This window comes from Prionailurus viverrinus, chromosome B3, assembly GCF_022837055.1.
Source record: "Prionailurus viverrinus isolate Anna chromosome B3, UM_Priviv_1.0, whole genome shotgun sequence".
Classification (NCBI taxonomy): domain Eukaryota; kingdom Metazoa; phylum Chordata; class Mammalia; order Carnivora; family Felidae; genus Prionailurus; species Prionailurus viverrinus.
In genome coordinates this window covers 131,823,870-131,847,859 of record NC_062566.1, presented here as the reverse complement: position 1 = coordinate 131,847,859, position 23,990 = coordinate 131,823,870, and the positions used below count along the sequence as shown (strand labels likewise).

The following is a 23,990-nucleotide window of genomic DNA, read 5'->3' as shown; positions in this document are numbered from 1 at the left end:
ATTTAAGAAACTCGCAACGGACAGGCCGCAAATGCCCACAGCACGACTCCTCTCGCCCCTTTAAAAAGCAAAAACCACTTGGCAATGGCCGCCCCAAACCCAGTCCCGCGCCCTCCGTCCCGAAGCTCATAAGCCTGAGCCCCGACGCAAACAACCCCAAACGGCCAGCCGGGAGGGCGCGGCGCCTTTAAGAGGCGGCGGGCGGCGCTGCCCCCTAGCGGCCGTCGCTGCGGCGCTTCCTCCGCCGCGGCGGGGTCCAGCGGGCCGCCCGGCCGGGTCAGCGCGGCGGCGGCGGCGGCGGCGGCGGCCGGGTTCGGCGGGGGCGCGGGCTGCGCGCGGGGGCGAAGACGAGGACCGGGAGGCGGCGGCGGCGGCGGCGGGTGAGGACGGTGGGCCGGGGCGGGGCGGCGCGGGGGACGCGGGCGGCCGCGTGCGCCCCGCGGGGTCCGAGCGCGCCGGGAAGGGCACGCGCCCGGCTCGCAGCGGCCGATCGCACCGCCCCGGGCTCGGAGTCTGGGGCCGCCGGCGCGGGCGGGAGGGGGGGAGGAGGGGCCTCGAGGGGCGCGGGGGCCGGGCCTGCGCCGCCAGGGCCGCCGTGGGGGGCGTGGGGGGGGCGCGTGCGGCGCGGCCCCCGGGCTCCCGGCCCCGGCCCCCGGCCCCCGGCCCGGCCCGGCGCTGGCGATCTGGCGCGCCGGCGAGCCCCGCGGGCGGCGGGGGCGTGGGCGGCGGCGGCAGCGGCAGCCAGTGGCACGCCGCGCTGAGCGCCGCTCCCTCCGCCCGGGCGCCCGCCCCGGCCCGCCCCTCCCGGCAGGACTGCGCGCCCCGAGTCCCGTTCCGCGTCCCCGCCGCCGGAGGAGGTGCCCGCACGCTCGCGGCGCGCGCCGGGCCGCCACACTCGGCCTGTGGGCGATTTCCTCCGGACCCGAGCTCCCCGCCCGAGGAGGAAGATGCAGACCTTTCTGAAAGGGAAGAGAGTTGGCTACTGGCTGAGCGAGAAGAAAATCAAGAAGCTGAATTTCCAGGCCTTCGCCGAGCTGTGCAGGTAAGGAGGGACGGGGCCCCGCCGCCCGGGGACCCCCGGCCCGAGCCCGGTTCAGCCTCAGCCGCTGTTTTGGGAGGCCGGAGCGTTCGGGAAGGAGCGGTGCTCGGGGACATCGAGTCCCAGCGACCAGGTGGTTGTGGTGGCCGCCGGCGGTGCTCGAGGGGAGCGGCGGCCAGGATGGGCGGTGTGGCACGGACCGGGGCTTCCAGGTGCACCGTGACCCTCGGTGGGGAAGCCCCCGGCTGCCTAGAGCGCGTTGGGAACGCTGCTAAAGGTGGCAGAGGGACCTGGGAAATCGGGGGATCCACGCTGTCTGCCTGTGGCTGGAGGTTACTTTTGGACTGGAGTGTTTTTCCTCCTTCCTTCCCTTCCCTTCGTGGAGAAGGGCAGCACTGTTTATGTGTTTGCAGACCACCTACTGTGTGCCCCTCGTGTGCAGCCCTTGAAGCTGCCATTGCATGTCACTGGGTTAAGCCTCTGTGCAGCGAGTAGCAGTACTTGGCATGTATGTGATGATTTGCTGTCTCATTAGAGCGTCGCACCAGCTTTGAGAATTGACCGGGGTGGTGATTCTGGGCCATGTGTCTGAGAAGGGGGAGCTATCTGCAGAGAGGTAGGGTACCCTGCCCCGGGTCCCACAGCTAGGGAGTGTCTGGTGCAGAGGAGGTGGGGTAAATGCATGTGGTGTAGAATGGCCTTCCTCCCTCCGACAAGCTCCCCCCCCCCCCCAGCTGGTGCTCAGTGGTGGAGATTCATGGTGTTTTAATAAGATTACATTCCTAGTCTATTATGGAAGCATCCACTCTTGGGTCAGGTATACCTCACCTTGTTCTACAACTGTGGCTTTGCCTCTGGGAAGCTGTTAGTGAAATCCTGTTCTTATCGAAAGCCTAAGAGAATCTGGCTCCCCAAGCCTTTTGCAAAGTCTTGATGGAATCCTTTTGTTATGCAGTGTCTCCGCTTGGTAGATTTGATTCTGGGAAATGTGTTCCACTTACATTTTTGTCCCTGTTGGGTCCCCAAACATGTTGCAGAATTGAACAATTGGGCTTCCTTATCTCCTGGTGCTCGGAACAAGTGGTGAGTCTGAGCTGGCCTTCACATGCTGGCCTGGCTTGTGCACTTCTGTGCCCCTGATGCCTGTCCCAAGGCTTGTTGCTCCTTTGCCTTGGCAAGCCCTGCAGGCACTCTTGTCCCTGCAGCCAGAGGGGCGCACCTTGTGTGAAACAGCTCCTGGCTCTGCATTTTTTGGCCTAGGGATGGAGTTGGCTGCCATTTCTCAGGCTGGTCTCTTAAGGAGAAAGCAAGCTTTTCATGGTCGGTAGGGCATGCCAAGCAGCCCGGGAATTCACAAGGAAATCAGGAAATCAGGAGGAGCTTGCAGCCAGAACTTTGAAAATGGGTCCGAGGACTTTTGGAACGTTAAAAAAGGACACTTGAACTTTGCGCCACAGATACATACAGGGAAAAAGTGTCCTAGACACAGGAGAAATGTGAAGCCCCTTTGACATGTTTTGCAAGCCCCTTTCTGCTCCTAGACTCCAGAGTCATCTCAGACTTGGTAGATCCCAGTTAATACCTTGCACCCTTTTTTCCCCAAGGTCTGTCTGTATTTGTGTCATCCTGTGTCTGCAGCTAAAGCATGAGGCTTGTCATCTGGCTGGTATGTTTTGCTCGTTAATTAGGAGGCTCTCGCAAAAACAGTTCCAGCCCAGACTCGGGGCTGGGTCCTGCTGCTGGACTTGCAGATTGCCTTCCCTTCCCACAGACATCCCCTGCCTTTAAGCAGGGCTGGAGGGGTGTTCAGGGCAAGCCCTGAGATGTTAACCATTCTGGGGGAAGTCCAGCATGGAGGGTTAATTTCTCTGACAAGGTTGTTGCCTTCAAAGTCTGGATGCCTACTTCTGGCCGGAATATTGGCTTCAAAGAGAAGACAGAGAGCGTCTGGGTCACTCTAGAACCTCAGGAAGCCCACTTGTGTTTTCATTAGGGAAGCTCTAGATATAGTGTTTTTTAAGCTAAAGAAGGAAAAGAAAACACCAAGAAAGAGTTTTTCTTTTTTTCCTCTTCTTTATTACTTTCAAGGCAGCGCCCCCTTGTGGCCACGTTTCTATACTTGATGCAGAAAGCTCCCATTCTTGACCCGGTGGCCAGAGCCCTTGGAGGTTGCTGTGCTCTTGGTAGGGAAAGCTGCTTCGATTTCAGTGACCCGAGAGGTGATGTGGATGGACATGTCACGTTTTTGACATTCACAGTCTGGAGGTGCAATGCTCCTGCTTTGATGGATGATGAATTGCCTGTGACTTTCTCTGATGAGAAAGTCCAGGAATGTTTGAAAATGATCTGAAGCTCTTCTCCGAATGTTTAGGGCAGTGTCAGCGCCAGAGAGCATGACCCGAATGGACCAGATGAGTTGTTTAGTTGGATGTCAGGCCTTGTAAAAACCTTCGAGCAGGAAGGGATGTTGGGGATCATCTCCTCCAGCCCATTTGTTTTATAGATGGGGAAGCAGGCATGAGAAGGGGTAGGTTCCGTACTTTTGTTCTTTTTTGTTTAACTTCTAGAATGAGCCCAACTTGATGACCTGGAGACCCCCCCAGAAAGCCCTTTCTACTTGGGCACCTCCCAACAGTAAGGCGGACCCGCTCTTCCCTTCACAAGGGTCCAGCTGCTGCCCTGTTATCCCGGAGACACTTCCTTGCCTTGTTCCGCCAGGGGGGCATCGCATGTGGATGGTGGCCGTAGGGGCCTGGTACCTGGGCCTGGATACGGCAGGTGGGCATAAGGGCCCACCCTTCACACCCTTGGGGCACCTCGATAGGACAGCCCTCTGACTAGTCAACAGATGGGCCTTTGACTCCGCTTGTTTTTAGTGGTACTGTTTGTTCCTGTCACTGTCCTCGGTTTCTTCTCCCCTCAGGGATGGGGACATGGATGAGGCTCTGGTTTGTGTTCTCTTTTCCTCTGCCATCCTCCTTGCCCTTCTGCTCATAGTGGAACAGCCTCACAGTTCCTTCACATCCTCTCCTGTGCCCTTTTCTTTCGTTTTCTTCTTCTTTTTTAATGTTTATTCATTTTTGAGGGTGGGGAGGGGCAGAGAGAGAGGGAGACACAGAATCCGAAGCAGGCTCCAGGCTCTGAGCTGTCAGCACAGAGCCCGCTGCGGGGCTCAAACCCCTGAACCGTGAGATCATGACCTGAGCTGAAGTTGGACGCTTAACCGACTGAGCCACCAAGGTGCCCCTTTAAAAAAATTTTTTTTTTAAATCTTTTCCTTGTACCCTTTTCAAGATGCCCAGAAGGGACTCCCAAGAGGAAGCCAAGAAATGAAGCTGGTAGTTGGAAATGTTGGGGGGTTTTTGATTTTTGATTTTTGAACTTCTCCGATGTCTCGTTTGGAAATGCTGGCTGGCCCCCACCTCTCTGTTCCCTTTGTTTTCTGTGTCTCTCCTCCATTTCCTCACCCTCCTACCCTTTTCTGTCCTGTGCTTGAACCTGTACTGGGGGAGGTAGTGAAAAGTCACAGGATGTCACAAAGCATTTTGGTGTAAGATGTGGGCGGCCCGCTGTCTGTCTTTACTGTTCCGTCAGCTGCCTTTTTAATGCAGTCCTTCCTGGTACCTCATGTCACTTCATGCTCCCAGCAGCCCCGGACGGAGGCATGGGGACACCGAGGCCTGGGGAATAGAAGGAAGAGGCTCCCACAGCCCGTTCAGCTTTCCTGTGCCCGGTCCTGAGGCCCCTTCACCGGGGGACATGGCTTCCGTGTTAAGTCTCTTCTGTGCCCAGGTTAGGCCGGGGCTTCCTGGAGGCTCCAAAAGCAGAAGAATGTCTGTGAGGTTCTCTTCCTTGAGAACCTTAGAGGCCAGCACGGCCCACTGGGCCCACAGGAAACGTGTTTATGGAGCAATCTCAGGCCACGTTATCATCGCAGACCGTCCCACCAGGGAACCTTTATTCAGTTCCCTCAGGGGGAATGGGGCCCGGGGTCCACTGAGGCTCAGGTTGACTGAGCACCTTCTGCGGGGGGCAGCAGGTTGGGGAGCAGCAGGGCAGAGCCCCTGTCCTCGTGGAGCTGGGAGTGTGGTGTTGACGGCAGCCTGGGCTAGGGAAGCGGGCCAGGGAGGGCGTGAGGGTGCCATCAGGCCTTCCCCTCCCCTCCTCGTCCTACATTCCTTCCTTGAAGAGGGGGCATTTCGAAGGTCCCTTTCTGCTGGGGTGGCTGCGAATTCTGGGCTGGAGTTCTTTCAGGAGATTCTTAGGGGGAAGAAGGAGCATCTTTTCCAGGATTAAGTGATGCTGGTCTGTGGGTAGGTGTTGCTCTCTTTGTCTCAATGTCTGGATGTGCACCATTTTGGGGGTGTGGGGGTGGGAGGAGGTACTGACCAGGTTTCCTTTGCACCAGTGCCCCGAGACCGTCCATAACTCAGCCTTGCAAAGAAACGCTTCCTTCCCGCCTCCAAGGGAGAGAACTGGACTTACCGGTGGCAGAAGACGTCCATCTGGACAGTGTTGGTCCCCGGCCTGCTCCACCACAGACCACCCGTGTGACCCTGGGCCCTCTGTGCCTCAGTTTCCCCACCTGCAAAGCGAGGGTGTTAGCACTGCATAGCGCAGGGTGGTTGTGTACGTGAAAGGAGTCAGGACTCCGGGCATGTGAAGTGCCTGCAAACTGTAGATGGTGCCTGCTGCTTGTTTTTAGAGCTGTCCTTGGGGAGTAGGGGAGTGGGCTTCCGCCCAGGGAGGCCTCTCTGTTCCAAGATCTTTGGCACTTGTGGGTCTAGCATTCTTGGCCTGGGCCATTTGCGAGGGACTCTGAAGCCCATGATGGGTGCTGCCCGATCACCCTGCTGGGTGTGGGCTTTGTGGGGCCATCAGAAGCCGCCAAGGCGGTGCCCATCCGGTGGGGTGGTCTCCTTTAACACGGGCTCCCCCCCACCAGGAGGCAGGGGTGCCGTCCTCCCCTCATTTACGGATGAGGAACCTGAGAAAATCATACACTAATGCAAGATGGCACTTCCATTTTTTATTAAAGTTTGGAGATTCAGGGCGCCTGGGTGGTTCAGTCGGTTAAGCATCTGACTTGGGCCCAGGTCATGATCTCACGGCAGGTGGGTTCCGGCCCTGCATTGGAAAATTGTGCTGGACTTCCAGAAGATGCTGAGTCTTGATGAACAATCGTGTTACTATTAATGGTAACTCTTATCGTTTTCTTTATCTTTGTGAACACTTAATACGTGCGTACGTCAAAAAAAATATCAAGAGTACTCAGAGGACAACAAAAAGTCAGTGACTCCCTTGTTCCTGGGTTCCTGTCACTCAGGGACAGCTGCTGTCGGCAGCCTCTCTCTGTAGATGTTCTGTGCAGACGGGCACACGCGTGTTCTGGTCTCTGCATATGCCCGCGTTTCATTTCACGGAACACCGTGTCTTAGAGAAATAGCACATCTCTGCTCCTTTGGGAGGTAGATCCATATCGTTACCCTCCTTTATTTACTGGCCGAGTGGTCCAGCTCCTAACATGATGGACTAGATCTCGCCCCCTCTGGTTGGCCTCTGCCGGTGTAGACAGTGGGGCAGTGAGCGCCCTGCCCCATCGCCTGGGCACTCCCTGCCAGATGAGTGAATGCTGGGTCAGAGGGCACAGGTGGCTCACTTTTCCAGGGGAGTCGTAAAGCTGCTCACAGAGAGATAGCACTGCCCACAAGCGTTAGCAAATGGGAGAGCCTGTTAACCACACCCTCCTCGGAACAGCCCCTGGCAAACGTTTTTGATCTTGGCCATGTGCAGGGGTGAGGTGGTACTTTTGATTTGCATGTCTCTTTTGACAGTGAGATTGATTCATGCTGTCTGGGCGGGGGGGGGGGGGGGGGGGGGGGGGCGACTGCATGAGGCAGGCGCCAGCAGGCACGGCGGCCTGGGACCTCCATTCCTAACCACCAGACCATCCTGCCTCCACTGGTTATGTCTCCCGCATGGTTTCACAGGCTCGGGGCATTCAGTAAATGCTTAGTGAAGTGCCTCATGAGTGCAGTTCCCGAACAGTTGGAAGTAAATAGGGTTTCTGTTCCCACTCGTATTGTGAATTCAGCTGGTAAGCTAGCTTTTTGAGGGAATGTTCTGGTACCTCCTTTTTTAAAAAGTAAGATTCAGTTTAGAAAGCCAGGCATCATTCGGGAGCTGTGCACCCACTCCTTCGCTCTTCCTGCATGAATCGGGCCGACCTCAGCCTTTCACCCTCCACCGGCCCTGGGGAAGCTGGCCTGGGCTTGTGTGGCCTTGCGTGGGGAGAGTGTTGGTTGGGTTCCCAAGGGGGAGACCCAGGCCTGGCGGGGTGGGGCGGCTTGTTCCAGGTCACACAGTGAGATGTGTGTGTTGGGGGGGCTTACCTGCTCCAAGACCACCGTGCCCTCCCCACTGCCTGCCAATGCCTCTTAAATAGTACTTCCTCCAGAGTTACGGACCAGGGTGCCTGGGGAGCAGCCAGGCCCTTCCCGTTGGGCCGTTCGAATTCCGCCTGGTGCTTTGTCTTGCCTGCTGCAGGCCTCCCTCAGAAAGCAGTCGCCCTGTGGCCCGCACCTCCCCAGCTGGGCCTCAGGCTGGTTTGTGTAGGCCCGTCATGTGCCAGGCTGAGGATTGTGACAGCTCCTGGGGGTGGCTCTGGCACTGCCTGTGGAGATTGGAGAATTATTCCCATGAGGAAGTCCCAGGCCGACCCTGTCGACCGCTCTCTGTGCTCCAGGCCGGCCCTCCGGCCCCTGCAGGGAGAGGCAGGACACGCAGTCAGGCTGCGGTCCCTCCGAAAGGCAGCTTCTGAGAGGTACCTTTAATTTCCCTTTCTCTTGGAATCTTCAGCCCCTAGTGGGTTCGTTCTTTCTCTCCGGATTTGTGTGTTGTCTTTGAAGGTGCTTCCGTAAAGGTGGAGACCGACCGGCAGTTGTGTTTGGGCAGAGACCCAGGGCCTCCGATAGTGCCCGTGGTGGGAGCACCAGAGGGTATCTCTTCGTGGATGAGGGAACTGACTGGTGGGTTTCGGAAGCCTTTTGCACGTCCGTGTGGCTCAGCCAGGAGCCACTTGTGGCTCTGGAGTGCTCTGGGCCCAGATGGAAACCCTGGGGTGAGAGGAGAAGGAGGAGCCCAGGCCAGGGAGGAGCCCCTGAGCTCCATTCCTTCGTTCTTTTATCCACAGAGCAAGTCTCGAGCATGCACCTAGCCAGCGGTGTGCTGGGTGCCGGTCCCCGCCCTCAGGCACCTGCATACCCGGTAAGGAGATGAAGGTGAGGGCAGCACACAGACCACTTCAGTGCTGCGCCGTGTAGCTCGTGCCGGGAAGCCCGCAAACAGGAGAGAGCCATGGCCAGGGGCGGCCGAGGCCACCGGAGCGCTGTGTGGTCACAGGAGGCCTCTCTGAGGAGGTGACATTTGACCAAAGAGTCCGAGAGCCCCGTTCTTCTAGGAGCTGAAGAGCTACAGGGTGGGCTCCGTCTGCTGCCTAGAGGCCACACGCCCTGGCTCGCCTCTGTTGTAGCCCTGGCTTCTGTGTGGACTGTGGGCAGCTGTCTTGGGAAGGGCGGGCTGGTTTCCACTTCAGACAGGTGGCCAAAGGAGGCAGTAGAGTGTCCTTGGTGTCCTTGTTCCCGGACGGTGTGATGGGCCAGGTGGGTGGCCCAGGGACCTTCTTTCCACCTGAGGCCGTAGCTGTGATCTGGGGGCTGGGACAGGAGGCCACATGCTCCCCTAGGGTCAGGCCCAGTCCAGCCTCTGTGTTCAGGAAGGAGCAGTGAGCCGGGAGCCTTGGGGATCCCCTGGCCCTTATTGGTAGTCCCTAGGCCAGCTGACCTTTCCCCTTTCCCAAAGCTCAGGTTTGGCCTCAAGGCGGAGTCTAGGGGTGGCGGATGGAGGTCACCGAAGCTTGCTCTCTTTAGTTTATCTTCCTCCAGGCCAGTGTTGGTGAACCTGCCCCACGGAAGTGGCACCTGGAGGCCCTGCTGAAACATACACATCCTTCAGTCTTCCCTCTCCAGAGAAGGGGCCTGCTGGCTTTCTCTTAACATCAGTGCCCTGGTGATTCTTTGGGGAAACCCAGAGTACGTTACTAGGCCTCACCCCCAAACTGTTAGCCACGTTTGTGTCGAGTTAAACAGGCGAGAAGTGGTCTCTCGGGGACAGGTCCTCTCCAGGAGGGCACCTAGATGTAAAGGTTCCCCGGCCGGTTCGTCTTGGGGGTCCCCACGGGGCACTTCTGTTCCTCAGAGCACACACGCCCAGCTCTGCTTCCTGGTTGCTGCCCTTTGGACAGTCTTCTCTCCTCTTTTAAACATTTCTGACCTCTGGCTGCCAGTCTGTGCTGGAATTATTTAAAGGTGGATCCCGAGGGACTGGCCTGGCCAGATGTCACACCGGTCAGCGGTCCAGGGCCCGGAGCAGAGGCACAGCCCGTGGTGTTTCCCTTCTCGGTTTGCTCTGCACCCCCATTGGCTTCCCATCAGAGGTCTGTGTGCTTGGGTCTTGGAGCCCGAGCCATGAAGCCGGGACTTGGGGCTCGCCCACGCGGCCCTCCAGGCTTCAGCAGGACTGTGGTGATATTCCACCCCATCCCCAAATCGGTGGCTCACATCAGAGCCCCGCGAGAACCCACCACGGGTGGGGCACTGTTGCAGGTCGGAAGTCTGCCCTCCAAGGTGGCTGGCGTGTGTCCACGTGCCAGATGAGAGTGGCAGGGCTGGGATTTGCCCCAGGGGCTAGCTGACCCCTGAAATCACACCATTTCTACCCTGTTCGGTGGCCTTCGCCTCCACCTTGAACGTAACGTCCGAGTACCATTGGCTTGATAACCACTTCAGAAGAAAAGCAAGGCGTTCTTTTCTGAGCACTCTCTGTACAGTTACGGGGCCCAGAGGGGTGGCGGGTGGTGGGGACGGCAGTGAACTCGGAACACAAGTCTTGCCCATCTGTAGATGACTAGACAAGCCACTCTGCCTCCCCTGAGCCTCTGCTCCTCTGCCTGTAAAGTGGGCATAATTCAGCCACCTCTAGGGCTAACAAGCATGGCAGATGCTTAATAAATGATAGCATTCCCCCTGTGTCCCAGGAGGCCACCTCCCCAACCTTCCTACCTGTCCAAGCTGGGGCCTGGGGCCTCTGACATATCTCTGGTGGGAGCCCTCGGCCCAGGGCAGATAGGTGGCCTCTCTGCCTCCCTTCCTGATCCTTTCCTGGTGTGGGGGTCCTCCAGTGTCAGTGACCAGGCCATGGCTCTGGCCTCCCAGCTCACTGCTTCCTGGGAGGGCCTGGGGATGGTAGGTGGGTGCTGAGAGTTTCGCTTTCATTTCTGCCTCACACCATATTTCCATCCAACGTTGGAGGGCTGGGGTGTGGAGGTGAGGAAACGTCTGGGACCCCACCCTGGGGTGCTTGTCCTAGCGAAGGTTCAATTATTGAGTGCTTACTACATGCTGGCCAGTCTTGGGTTCTAGGGACCCATATAGCAGTGAGCACCCTCTGCCCCCAGGGGCAGCCCCAGCCCTTCTAGGGAATGTTTGCTGCACTGGGCCCTGACGAGGGGCGGGTGCTACAGGAGGGTGCGGGTTGTGTGGAGTTCTGTTCTCCCAGGGGTCTGGGGGACCCTCGGAGAGGAGAGAAGGGACATATTGGTGTGTGTGGGGTGGTGTTTGTGAGACCCCAGGTGCCTATCCTGGAAGGGCTGGCTCCTGCCCTTGTAGGATCCTGGGCATCTTTATGAGGAACATTCAGTGCTGTGGGATTGTTGGTTTCTCTCTAGGCTCTTTACTTTTAATTTAACAAATATTTATTTTATTTTATTTTATTTTATTTATCGATTTATTTATTTATTTATTTATTTATTTATTTATTTATTAAAAGTAATCTCTGTGCCCAGTGTGGGGCTTGAACTCACAAGCCCAAGATCAGGAGTCATCTGCTCTACTGACTGAGCGAGCCAGGCGCCCCTCTCTTGGTTTCTCTCTGGCATTTCCTCTTTGCACCCACCCATCTTACAGATGGGGAAATGAAGGCCCAGCAAGGAGATTTATCCCCAGAGTTGTAGAGCTGGTGGGAGGGGCAGCTTGGAATTGAACCTGGCCTTGCTGACACTAAAGTTTATTTTCTATAATATTGGATTCTTTTTCTGTTTGTTTGGTTGTTTAAGGTTTATTCATTTTTCAGAGACTGAGAGAGAGTGAGCAGGGGAGGGGCAAAGAGAGAGAGGGAGACACAGAATCCGAAGCAGGCTCCAGGCTCTGAGCTGTCCTCAGACAGGGCTCGAACTCACGGACCGTGAGATCATGACCTGAGCTGAAGTCGGACGCTTAACTGACTGAGCCACCCAGGTGCCCCAGTGTTTATTTATTTTTGAGAGGGTGGGGTGGAGGGGCAGAGAGAGAGGGGGACAGAGGATGTGAAGCAAGCTCTGTGCTGGTATAGAGCCTGATATGGGGCTCAAACTCTCATGAACCTTGAGATCATGACCTGAGCCAAAGTCGGGAGGCCTAACTGACTGAGCCACCCAGGTGCCCCAATACTTTATTCTTAAAATTAAAAAAATTTTTTTTAAAAATGTTTTTATTTATTTTTGAGCCAGAGAGAGACAGAGTATGAGCAGGGGAGGGGCAGAGGGAGAGGGGGACACAGAATCTGAAGCAGACTTCAGGCTCTGAGCTGTCAGCACAGAGCCCGACGCGGGGCTCAGACTCATGGACTGTGAGATCATGACCTGAGCTGAAGTCGGACGCTTAACCGACTGAGCCACCCAGGCGCCCCTTAAATCTTTATCTTAAAATGCATTGCAGGATTCTTGAAAAGAAAAGGAACTCTGACCATTCCCTCAGAGGCCTGTTCCTGCCTCTCTGTGAGCAGGTATGGGCAGGGCTTTGGGGTCCTGTTGGGAAGGAGTTCTGCTTCCTGAGGAATCAGCCTCCAGACCTCTTGGTCTTCACTTTGACTTGGGTGCAGCCAAGCTGTGGACTTTACTCAGGGCGCTTTGGGTCCCTGGTTCCTCACTGCTCTGGGGAGGAAGGTCCAGGCTTGAGCCTTTGGGCCTCATGGAGGCCTTTGTCTGTAAATTGGGAAGTGTCCCTGCAGTGAGGAGGGTGCTTCCTCCGTCCCCTGGGGTCACCAATGTGCCTGCCTCTGGTGTGGAGGGGCGCTGTGGCGTCCTCCTACAGAAGCGCAGCCAGCCTCTGCCAGAGACAGCAGAATGTCCCTGTGGCATTATTTTCAGCAAAATAAGAACAGTTCAGCCCCAAAGTAACAGCGCTCTGGGCCTGTCACTGTGCTCTGAGTCTTTCAGTCCATATTTTGAAACTGAGGCTCCAGGAGGGTAAGCGACCTTCCCGGCTTTCATGGCTGCTGTCTCCTGGGGGTAGGAGTTGAACAGCGGTCTGCATGAATCCAAAGCTGTCCCCTTGACCATGATGGAGGTGTGTTGTTTTTGGTAGGTGGATCCAGAGGATGACAGGATGGCTTTCCTTTTGTTTGTGCTCTTTTCCAGCGCCTCATCCTCAGCGCCCATAGGTTATTAGCTTTTTTCCATGTCCCTCTCGGTTCCATTTGGATGTCCTCCTTGCCCAGAGTCAGGAAATTTAGGTGCTGGCTCTGTTGATCTCTGCTCAGCTGGGGAGGCCGGCCATGGATTCCGAGTGATGTCCTGGGGACAGTTGTGATCTGCTTGGTGGTGGGGTTTGAACCCTGGTTTGGCCTCTTACTGGATGGGTGGCCCTGGGTGCGTTGCAGCCCCTCGCTGGGCCTTGATTTCTTCCTTGTTAAGAGTCGGCCTTGTGCCCGTGCACAGGAGGTGCTCAGTGTGCAGACCTCCTCCTTTCTTGAAGGGGCCAGAGACCATCCTTGAAGGAAAAAGGGGGCTGTCCCTCACTTCCCTCACCTGTCATCAGACCCTCCGTGTCTACAGGTGATAGCAGAGAAAACGTCCTCTGCTGAAGTGCAGAGGTTTGCGATCTTGGAGGAGTAATTTTCCAGAACCTTTGAGCTACAAGAGGTCTTTGCAGATGAGGATTTACAGCTCGGGGCGCAGGACTTGCAGCTTGGTGCCCACGGCTGTGTGGCGGGCCAGGCTGGGCCTCTGCTCCGGAGCCCACACGTGTCCCCACTTTGGCCTCCAGGGAACCGAGTGTGAGGGTGAAGCAGGGTCTGTTCTGTTCCGGGCTGTCGTTGGCAGACCCCACCCCTGGTCAGGATGAATTGTTTCGGTCCCGGGGCCCAGAAGGTTGGGGTCCCTCCGCCACCACTCACCCCTGCAGTCTTTCCCATCTTTCCTCCAGCCTTGCTGGGAGTGCTGAAGGGCCAGCTCTTTGGATTCCGGAAGCTTCCCTGGGAAGGGTAGGGGAGTGGGCAGCCGTGTGGGATGCGGGCAGTTCTGTGGGTGCTTCTGCACTGTCAGCGGACGGGGGCTCCCCTAAGAGCGAAACCTGTGGACCTGGCCACGTGCCCGCAAATCTGTCCCCATTGCTGAGGACACCGTGGCAGCTGTGTCATCTAGTCCTCTTCCTCTCTCAATCAGTGTCGACGATGTCAGAATGAAGTTAATGACCTGAGCAGAAAGTCAACTGTATGATTGATTCCTACAAGTCACAGAGATGATGGGTTCCTGCGTAAGCCTCAGTGCCAACTAGGTTCAGTAATGATGGGGCTCTCTGTGAGTGTTCTCTCCATGGAGAGTTCTGGCTTCAGGCATAGGTGGAATCAGGTGCTCAAACGATGTCTCAGGACCTGGCCTCTCATGTTGGCTTTGTTCCCAGGCTGGATGGTTCCAGGTGAGTCCTCACTCTGACCTTTATCCTGAACCAGGCAGTGTGCCGAGTCCCTCGTGTACTCTCATGTGATCTGCACTAAAGCCCGTGAGGGTGTGGGCTTGTACCCCTGTCTTCTAATAGGAGAAATGGAGGTACAGAGAGGTTGGGTAACTTGCCAAGATCACACAGCTAGCAGGTGGCAGAGCTGGGATTCAGGCCTGGGTAGGTTGGCCCCAGGGCCTCCCTCCAGCCTGGGTGCAGGTCCCAAGGGACCCAGGATTCATTCTGAGTGGCCCTGATGGATCAGCCTGAGCCACATGCCTGTCCCTGAGCCAGCTGCTGGGGCCAGGGAGTGCCTCTTTCCCGGCCACATGGTCTGGGTGTGGGCAGGGCGGACCCCACACAGGAAGTTGGGGACTGCTTGCTGAGTAGATTGTGATGGCTGTTGGGCATTTGGGGTGGCAGGGGCGCTTCCTGGTTCTGGGTTCTCCGGCCGGCTGCGGTGAGGGTGGGGGCTGCTTTCTGCCAGCCTGAGGGGCCACACACGTGGTCTCCTGGGCTAGGGTGGTGCTCCGGAGAGGGGAGTGAAGAGAAACCCCACAAGTCAGAGCCAAAGGCCGGGCCCCTGGCTCCATCTTCGTCCTCAGATAAACCCACAGCCAGCTGGACACAGGTAGATTCCGAGGGCCCTGGGCCCAGGGGTCTGGCGCTGGGCATCCTGGAGAAAGAGCTTATGTAATTCTGCCTCTAGGGATGGAGTTTGATGGGACCTTGGGGAAAGGCCAAGGCTGCCAGGAGTCCAGCGTGAAGGCTGATGATGTCCTCCCTGCCCCACTGTGCTATGTGGAACCTTGTTGTTGGACAGTGTTTTGGGGTAAACCAGTCCCATGTTATGTAAACTATTACTGATGGCCTTGTCCCGTGCACAAGGAACGTTTAGAAAGTGTCTTTCTTTCCCAGACCAGGAGCCTGGAGAATATCGCAGCTATAAACTGTCCGATTGGGGCTGTGGAACTGGAGGGGGGCTCAGTCCACCCTGAGGTGGGGAGTGTGGGTGCAGGGCACGTAGCTGGCCTGTCCTGTCCTGTCCCTTCCACCCTGAACAGGCCCGGTGGGAGCTGTGGGGAGGACACACTGGGAGTGGTTACACCTGGAAGGGGGAGGAAGTGAATGGTGAGTGTCCACACCCAGGCTTGCACACTTCTCAGGGGCCCAGTCCTGCAGGCCCCGGGTGAAGGGGCTAGGCTGAGGCTGGGAGAAGGCTCAGTGTGGTGGGCCCGGTTAGGGCTTGAGGTCCCTTGTGGTTCCTTTCTGGAACTGGTGAGGAAGTGAGGACCATTGAGGAGCCAGTGGCTGCCCAGCCCAGAGCCCTTGTCCTGCGTGGCAGGTTCCTCCACCCGGGTGTTCCAGAATTCTCACAGGCCAGTGGCTCTTCTTAGTGGCATGGCCTTCTGAGGCAGATAGATAGAGGTGGTACTTGTGGGACAGGAGTGGAAGTGAGGGCGATCCTGGGCTCTCCCTTTTGCTGTGCCCACTACAGACAGCAGGCAAAGCTGGCCTGATCTTTGTGAGCCCCAGAGGACCTTCTTGGTGCTGTACAAGGTGGCAGGAGCCCCGGTCAGGGAGCTGAAGTCCTGCTGTTTAGTCGTGGGGCCCTCATAGGAGTTCTTATTTGAGGACCCTCTCTCAGAGTCCTGGGAAATGAATTTGTGACACACTGCTTTCGGTGTAGCTGGTGAGACTGCTGTTTGGACCTGAGCGGTCACGCCGGACAGGAAGAACTGAGGGAAGTACTTCGTATCTGTTACGTGAGGCTGCGAGGAGGGGTCATTTCAGTTTATTGACTGATAAAAATAGAGCCCTTGAAACCAAGTTCAGGGAGTTCGCGGACTTGTCTGCATGAAATTCCAGAGTTTCTCTTGAGTAGATTCATATCTGACTTGTGAATACTTTAAAAAAAAAAAACAAGAAAAAAAAAACCCTTTCTTCTTCTTCTTCTTCTTCTTTTTTTTTTTTTTTAAATGTGAGAGAAAGAGAGGAAGGAAGAGAGAGGCAGAGGGAGAGGGAGAGAGAATCTTAAGCAGGTTTCATGCTCAGTGCAGAGCCTGATGCAGAGCTTGATCCCGTGACCCTGGGATCAAGACCTGAGCTGAGGGGCGCCTGGGTGGCTCGGTCGGTTAAGCGTCTGACTTCGGCTCAGGTCATGATCTCATGGTCTGTGAGTTTGAGCCCCGCGTCGGGCTCTGTGCTGACAGCTCAGAGCCTGTAGCCTGTTTCGGATTCTGTGTCTCCCTCTCTCTGTGACCCTCCCCCGTTCATGTTCTGTCTCTCTCTGTCTCAAAAATAAATAAACGTTTGGGGCGCCTGGGTGGCGCAGTCGGTTAAGCATCCGACTTCAGCCAGGTCACGATCTCGCGGTCCGTGAGTTCGAGCCCCGCGTCAGGCTCTGGGCTGATGGCTCAGAGCCTGGAGCCTGTTTCCGATTCTGTGTCTCCCTCTCTCTCTGCCCCTCCCCCGTTCATGCTCTGTCTCTCTCTGTCCCAAAAATAAATAAACGTTGAAAAAAAAAAATTAAAAAAAAAAATAAATAAACGTTAAAAAAAAAAAAAAAAAAAAAAAAAAAAAAAAACCTGAGCTGAAATCAAGAGTTGGACACTCAACCAACTGAGCCATCCAGGTGCCCCTAAAAAAACAAAACAAAATACCTTTTCTTTAAAAGTAACATTTCAGGGCTGCCTGGGTGGCTTAGTCGGTTAAGCGTCCGACTCCTGATTTGGCTCAGGTCATGATCTCACGGTTCATAAGGTTGAGCCCTGTTTTGGGCTCTGCGCTGAGAGCCTGCTTGGGATTCTCTGTCTCCCTGTCTCTGCCCCTCTCCCATGTACTCGCGCTCGGGCTGTCTCTCTCTTTCTCAAAATAAATAAATAAACTTAAAAGAAAAAAGAACAGAGCCTCGAGCGGGGAATGGCGAATTTCTGTGAAGGACCAAATGGTAAATATTTAGAAAACAACAACAACAATAACAACAACATTTCAAAGTGAAATTCTGCCAAGGGCACAGAATAAAAAAGTATTCTTCCTCACATTTGACCCTCATCCCTGGAGGCAACCCTCATTCCACATTCTTGCCTCCTCTTGGACGTGTGCTGAGTCTCACAAGCCAGCGTGTATGCACACACACACAGCCCTCCACTTTCGTTTCCACACCAGTGGTGGCCCGTTACCTGTGCTCTCCCACCTTTAACTTTTTATTCATTTAATATAGCATAGAGACGACTCTGGACCTACACTGTATCTACACTACACAGGGCCCCTTGTCAGCCTCTGTGTGGGGTTCTAGGCTTGCCCCCAGGGCTTACACTTTACCTTCTTCCTTAAAATAAGCTCGGGCTATTATGACAAATACCACAGACTGGGTAGCTTGAACAACAGGCGTGTATTCCTCATGGTTCCGGAGGTTGAAAGTCCAGTTCTTGGGGAGAGCTTTCTTCCTAGTTTCTAGACAGCTGCCTTTTTCCTGTGACCTCACACGGGGTGGGGGGCACTTATAGTGCCTTTCATATAGGGGTACTAACCCCATTATGGGGCTCTGCCCTTCTGAGCTCATCTAACCCGAATCTCCTCCCGAAGGCCCCACCTCCAGATACCATCACATTAGAGGTTAGGGCTTTCATATGAGTTTTGAGAGAACTCAAATATTTAGTCCATAGCATCTCTCCTGGTGGGGGTTATACAGCACCAGCTGCTATCTGTCTAAGTGTGGGAAGGGCCTCAGCCTGGTTTGGTCCCTCTGCCTCCTCCCCCTCCTGCACGTGGCCCCAGTGCAGGTGCTGCCTGGGGAAGGAGGCTGAACAGGTGTGCTGGCCGGTGACTTCTGACCCCAGCCCCAGCGCCCAGGGCATGGCTGACTTTGGGCAGGTGAGGGGGCTCCCTTTCCTCCTCTGTAAGATGGGGACATCGACACCCAAGTGCAGGGCAGATTGGGCGATCAGAGAGATGATGGCTGAATTGCTGGAGGTGGGTTCTAGCACATAGCGGGGATCTGATTGTCATTTATCCCCCCCCCCTTTTTTTCTGTCTGAAGATAAATTTTAGAGAGCTGAGTGTCATTTCTGATCTTAAAACTGGCCAAAGGAAGGGGCTGCCGGTGTGATCCCTTAAACTTGGGAAGGACAGATCTTGGCTGATAGCCCCCCACCACCCCGCACTCTTCCCTGCCTTCTGGCCAGCCGGGGTGGGAGACACTGGCCCTTGAGGGGGCCTGAGGGTCCCCTCCACAGCCCGCCTGTGGCTTCCCAGCCCCACACACGGCTGGGAGGCCCCCCCCCCCCCCCACACCAGCTAGCGCCTCCTTCATGCTGAGCCCCAGCTGAAGGAAGTGAAAGAATGTGTCATCCTTTTTCCTGAAATTTTTTTTTGTCCTCTGTGAAGACAGTTTAACATTATGAGAGCAGAATTTGAAGAGACAGATCATCCCTCTCGCCACCCCCTCCACATCTTTCCCTCTTTCTGTTTTGTGTGTAAGAGTCACAGGGTTGAAATCATTAGGTGCACAGCGTTTTGACTTTTGTTTTCTGCACGTACCGTAGCATTTTGTTTTTGCTTTCTGTACATAGCATTGTGGTGTAAACAAATTCTGTGTTTCTACACAGTTTTCAGAATGATCGTCCTAAAATGTAGTTTTTATGAACCTTTAATATGAAAATTTCCAACATATACAACAGAAAGAATAAAAAATGAACACAGCTCCCCCACCACCTCAATAATATGTGTTAACCGTTATTGACTTATGGCTAATCTTGTTTTTTATCTGCCCCATGTGATTTTGAAGCAAATTGCAGACATAGAATTTCATACGTAAATATTTCAGCATGGCCTTTAAAACATAAACGTAGTGCTGTTACCACACCTGAAAATAAAGTACGACAGAACATGATCCTTTAAAATTTTTTTTTATTTAGAGAGGGTGGGGGGATGGGCAGAAGGAAAGAGAGAAAATCTCGAGCAGGCTCCACGCTTAGTGCAGAGCCCAGCGGGGAGCCTGATAAGGGCTTGGTCCATGACCTTGGGATCATGACCCGACCGAATGAGCCACCTAGGAACCCCAGAGCATAATCCTTTAATCACTGTGGAATAGTTCTTTTTATTGGACATCAGTACTCTGATGCAGTAAGCTGTAATCTTATTACTGAATATTTAGATTATTTCTGCTTTTCTTGCTGGTGTAGATAATGCTGCCTCGGACATCTCTGTGTGAATATAAATGTCTTCCTTCCCTTTCTGATCCATTTTGTGTAAGGAAGAGTTTGATTAGTTAACGTAGAGTAACAAACCATCTGAGTGTTGCGGCTTGAAGCAGTAACCATTGGTTTGACTCACCATTCAGTGGGGTGACAGTTCAGACCAGACTCCCTGGTGGATCTGCCATCAGCTATAGGTCAGGGTTGCCCTGAGCAGGGAATGACTGGCCACGTGTGTTCATCCTCCCGCATGTGGCCTCAGTGTGTTCTTATCCAGGAGGCAAGGATTCAAGACACAGTGGGCATGTCCGAGGCTTCTGGAGGCCTGATGGCTCGACCACATCTGTTGGCCAAAACAAGGCACAGGGCCAGCCTAGATTCAAGGAGTCAAAATGAATTTCATCTCTTTTTTTGTTTTTTTTTTTTTAAAGCAATAAATGGAATTTATTGGAGGAAATATAGTCTTTCACATAAATCACCTGTTTCTGTAGAACAGAACTTCTTAGCCTTTCTTGGGGGTTATTGATACCTTTGAGATTCAGATGAAAGCTATGGAACCTACTCCTAGAGGGGCTCCTGGGTGGCTCTGTCAGTCAAGCGTCCGACTTCGGCTTAGATCATGATCTCGCAGTTCGTGAGATCAAGACCCGCATCGGGCTCTGTGTTCACAGCTCGGAGCCTGGAGCCTGCTTCGGATTCTCTGTCTCCCTCTTTCTCTGCCTCTCCCCTGCTTGTGTGCTCGCTCTCTCTCTCTCTCTCTCTCTCTCTCTCTCAAAAAATAAACTAAAAAAAAAAAAAACCTAATTCCTAGAAAAACACTTGTAGTGATACCAAAATATAAATAACGCCACAGATTCTCTGAAGTAAAGGTTCTAGGGATCCGAGAGAAACTTTTGGGAAAGACAATATACAAGCATTCTTCACAACAGGATTTCTTACAAGATAACTCGCTAAAGAATTTCTGTGGTCACATAAGTTTGGGGAGCAATGTATCCCGTGAGATTGAAAACACATTTTATCTTTGTTTAACTTAGTGTTTTGCATTTGACGTATTAGCATCTCAAAGAAGACATTTGGGGAGAAGTGGGCAAACACAACTTGGTCCGCCACCTGCCTGTTCTGCAGTTTACTAGCTTTGCGACCTTTGTCAAAGCACTTAGTTCTGTGAACCTCGGTTTTGTAATCTGTGACATTTGGACGGTGACACTAATACGATGCCACAGTGCTTAGCTTGCACAGTGAACAGCACCTCTTGAGCAGAGCATAGTCATTGCAAAGGGCACAGACCCTGAATGGGGTCAAGAATTGAGGTCATTTCTGTACACAAGGGTGTGGGATCTGGCCGTGTGTGCCAGCCGGGCACTTCACAGACCCCTCCTTCTTTGGTACCTGGCAGGTGCTCAGAGGGTGCTGTGCTGGGCACGGAGGGGGTGGAAAAGACGTACCACCTTGGGAGACCCCAGGGTGCTCGTTCCTGAGCAGACTCATGAGGGATGGATGCCTGTTTATTGTTCAGGAGACATTTCTGGAAACACACTCTGTGCCCAGCTCCAGCCAGGTGCTCTGTGGCCTGGTCCTCTGGGAACTTGGTGTCAGCTTACGGAGAGGACGCTCGCCTTGGTGACTGATGAGGGGGGACCTTGGCAGGCATGGTTGCCCTGTGTGCGGTGCTGGGTTTTGGTCCCGGTTTGTAGCCTGGGGTTACCTGTGTGGCAGCCTCTCTTGCTGAACCTCATTTTATTTAGCTGAAAGAAGAGAAAGAACACAGGAGCACCCGAGGGCTAGACTGTTCCAACTGGGCGAGCCCCTGGGGTGTTCGGTGGGGAAACTGGCAGGAATCCGGCCACCACTGCCTCCTGCACTGGCGGGTGCCGCCATACTTCTGCACTGCTTCCAGGCCCGGTGTCTCGTTGTTGGTCTGCTTCTGTGTGCTTCCAATGGGACACCTCCGGCATCCCCCCCGTTCGAGTGTCTGTTCGCAGACATCTGTTGGCATCCCTCCGTGCCAGGCCTCGTGAGCCACCGTGGACGTATGTGAGAGACCGGTGGCAGCGAGGTGGACAAGTCCTTTGCAACTTCAGTCTGTGGGGACAAATTGGAGGAGAGGTGGTGACAGGTATGTCAGCCAGCAAGTTAAAGGGGATCATTTCAGCAGGGATGCGAAGAGGATGGGTGACTGTCCTCAGGGTGGACACAGAAGGCCTTTTTAAAGGAGAGAGACCTGGGGCTGTGGCTGACTGGTTAGAAAGGAGTTATCTGAAAGGCTGGGGCCAGAGCCTCTCAGGTAGGGGCAACAGCAAATGCAAAGGTCCTGCGGTGCTTTTGAGCAAGGGCTTTGGTGTATTTGTGGAGCAGCAGGGAGGAGGGCATGGCTGGAGATGTGAGGGAGGGAACAGTAGAGAGGCAGGTGGGGGCCAGATTGTTCAGGGCTTTCCAGGCCATGGTGTGTGGTGTAAGTTTTACTTAAGGGCGGGGGGGGGGGGTGCAAAGGCTCGCATCCAATTACTACACAAAACAGTCTGTGGACCTTGATGGCCTTTTAAAAAGCTTTGGGCAGAGGGCCATGTGGGTGGCTCAGTCAGTTTGAGCGTCTGATTTCAGCTCAGGTCCTGATCTCATGGTTCATGAGTTCAAGCCTCGCACTGGGCTCAGAGTCAGAGTCTGGTGCCTGCTTCGGATCCTCTGTCCCCCTCTCTCTCATTGCCCCTCCCCTGCTCTCTCTCGCTGTCTTTGTCTCTCCCTCTGTCTGAAAAGTAAATACATAATTAAAAAAAAATAAAAAAGCTTTGGGCAGTGTTCACTAACAATGGGGCGTTTTTCCAGAGTCCCATGCTCAGGTGCACAGGCTTGCATATTAGGGTGTTCAATGTCACCTGCAAGAGCAGTGCTCCCGCCATCCCTGGGGCTGTGCTCAGCCCTCAGATGGGTGACTGTGCCCTGGAGCAGGCAGTTCTGGGCTGGGCGGACTCCTCTGTCCACACGGGGCAGCCTGGGCTGTCTTCCCTCCAGCTGCCAGCCAGGGTGCCCAGGCCGGCCTCGGAAGGAGGGCCCTTGCTGCTGTCACTGTCCAGCTCTGTGGTTTTGGGCCAGTTCTTGAGCTGCTTTGTGCCTCCGTTTCTACGTCTGTAGGATAAGCATGCACTGAACCTTAACAGTTGGTGTGTCAGTTGAAATAACAAACGTAAGGCCCTGCAGTTCACTGCCTGCCACATTTATTTATTTATAACTTTTAGAAACACCCCGCTGGAGCTCCTCGGTAAATGGTAGGTGGATGGTATTATCACTGCGATGGGGGTGTCACTCAGTGCTGTGGGTCTGTGTTAAGACGCGGCCCTAGGTGCTGGGGATGCAGACATTCCCACGCCCTGGGAGCTCAGGCGGGAGGGCGCCTTGAAGACTTGCTCAAGGAACAGCGGAGTGGGGGTGGGGGGGCGCTTTCTCTGTCTGGGAAGGTTGAGGAAGGCTTCGTGCAGGCGGTGACCCTCAGCTGGGTCTTTGAGGGTCAGGAGGAGCTCGCTGGGCCGACAAGCGTGGCTGCAAAGTGCTCCCAGTGGTGAGCCAGCACAGGTGAAGGTGTGATGCTGTGAGGTCAGGGGCCCTCAAGCAGGGACTCTGGGCATGTCGGGTTGGGGGACGGATGGGGGCTGAGGGAGCCACTGGAAGCCTGGGCTGAGAACGTCTGGAAAGCAGCAAAATAGAGCGTAGGGGGAGGAGTGTGCCTAGGACCGTGGCAGGTCTTGTCCACTTTGTGAGTGGCAGGCGTGGACTACACCCACACCGAGTAGTTAGGAGCCTGGAGCCCAGAGGTGGCCCCCTGGCTTGGATCCTGGCTGCCCCACCGGGAGGTCACTGCAGGTCTGTAAGCTTCAGCGGGGGATGATGACGGGGCCCACCTCCCTCGGCTGCTTTCGGGGGACGGGAGGTCCGTGCAGAGCACTGAGCACGAGGCAAGCGCTTGATGATAAAATGGTGGCTTTCAAACCTGCTCCTGGAGGGTGAGTCTGGCTGACAGCCTCTCATTGATGCAGCCGCAGGGGTGGCGTGCGGGGGTGGAGGGAGGTCCCCTCTCGGCCTCTTCTGAGCTGTGGGCACAGATGAGTTTCCAGAGCAGACTGACAGAGGGGCGGCCCTGCTTCTTGTTTCCTTTCCTTCTGAAGCGGTCCGCAGAGCAGCTACCTTCCCGTGTCTGCCCCAAGCCCCCTGCCCTGGCAGTCTCTCCCCACCACGGGAATGTTCCTGGCTGGGAGCAGGCAGGAGGGGACCCTCACATCGTCAGGCATGGTCGTCCTGGCATTGAACGGATGAGGAGGCCAGAAGTTGAATATCTTCCACTGGGGGGACCCCCTGGCCCCTCCCTCCTGGGGTAGGTGGAGCTGAGGCCGCAGACGCCGCTAGGAGCCTCCAGGAGCCTCGGCATGAGGGGTGAGGCCCGGGCAAGGCCAGGTGGCACAGGGTCCCGTAAGCCATCATTGTGTGCCTGGCCTTCGTCTCGGAGGCTGTGGGAGCCCTAGCAGGCCAGTCGGCAGGGCGGGCCGAGGCCCCTGTGGGCTCTGCCAGCTCCTCGGAGGACAGACCGGAGATGACGAGACTGGGGCTCTGGGCGGCAGGGTGGGAGGCTGCTGTGGTTGACCAGGCAGCGGGGAGGGGCCGGACTGCTGGCCAGATGTGAACACTCACTAGGACCTCGCCACTCGGGGTGTGGTCCAGCGTGGGCTCGTGAGAACTGCAGCATCTCTTCGCACCCAGACCCGCTGATCAGGATCTGAATTTTAGCAGAGCCCCCAGGAGGTCATGTGCCTGTTGTACACTCATCTCTAAGGAGCACTGGTTTAGAAAACCTGCTGCCCCTTGGGTGCGGGCCTGGGAGAGGGAAGGAGGGGTGAGGCCGACAGGCGCCCGGTGGGGAAGTGGGCTGTGCAGGTTAGGGGGCCGGCGGGAGGA

General features: G+C 55.4%; 1 protein-coding gene across 2 annotated transcripts in view; it reads left to right on the top strand.

Moving 5' to 3' along the window:
- The first annotated feature begins 323 nt into the window (after positions 1 to 323).
- Positions 324 to 23,990, top strand: part of ITPK1 (inositol-tetrakisphosphate 1-kinase) — a 180,358-nt gene continuing 156,691 nt past the window's right edge. Inside the window, exons 1-2 of one of the 2 annotated variants that reach the window (XM_047862682.1) lie at positions 324 to 380; positions 812 to 1,042. Coding sequence is in view for 1 of the 2 variants with exons in the window: in XM_047862681.1 (XP_047718637.1) it covers positions 948 to 1,042 (95 nt within the window). In the remaining variant the exon portion in view is untranslated. The remainder of the gene's footprint in view (positions 381 to 811; positions 1,043 to 23,990) is intronic. The other variant, XM_047862681.1, reaches the window with a different exon arrangement.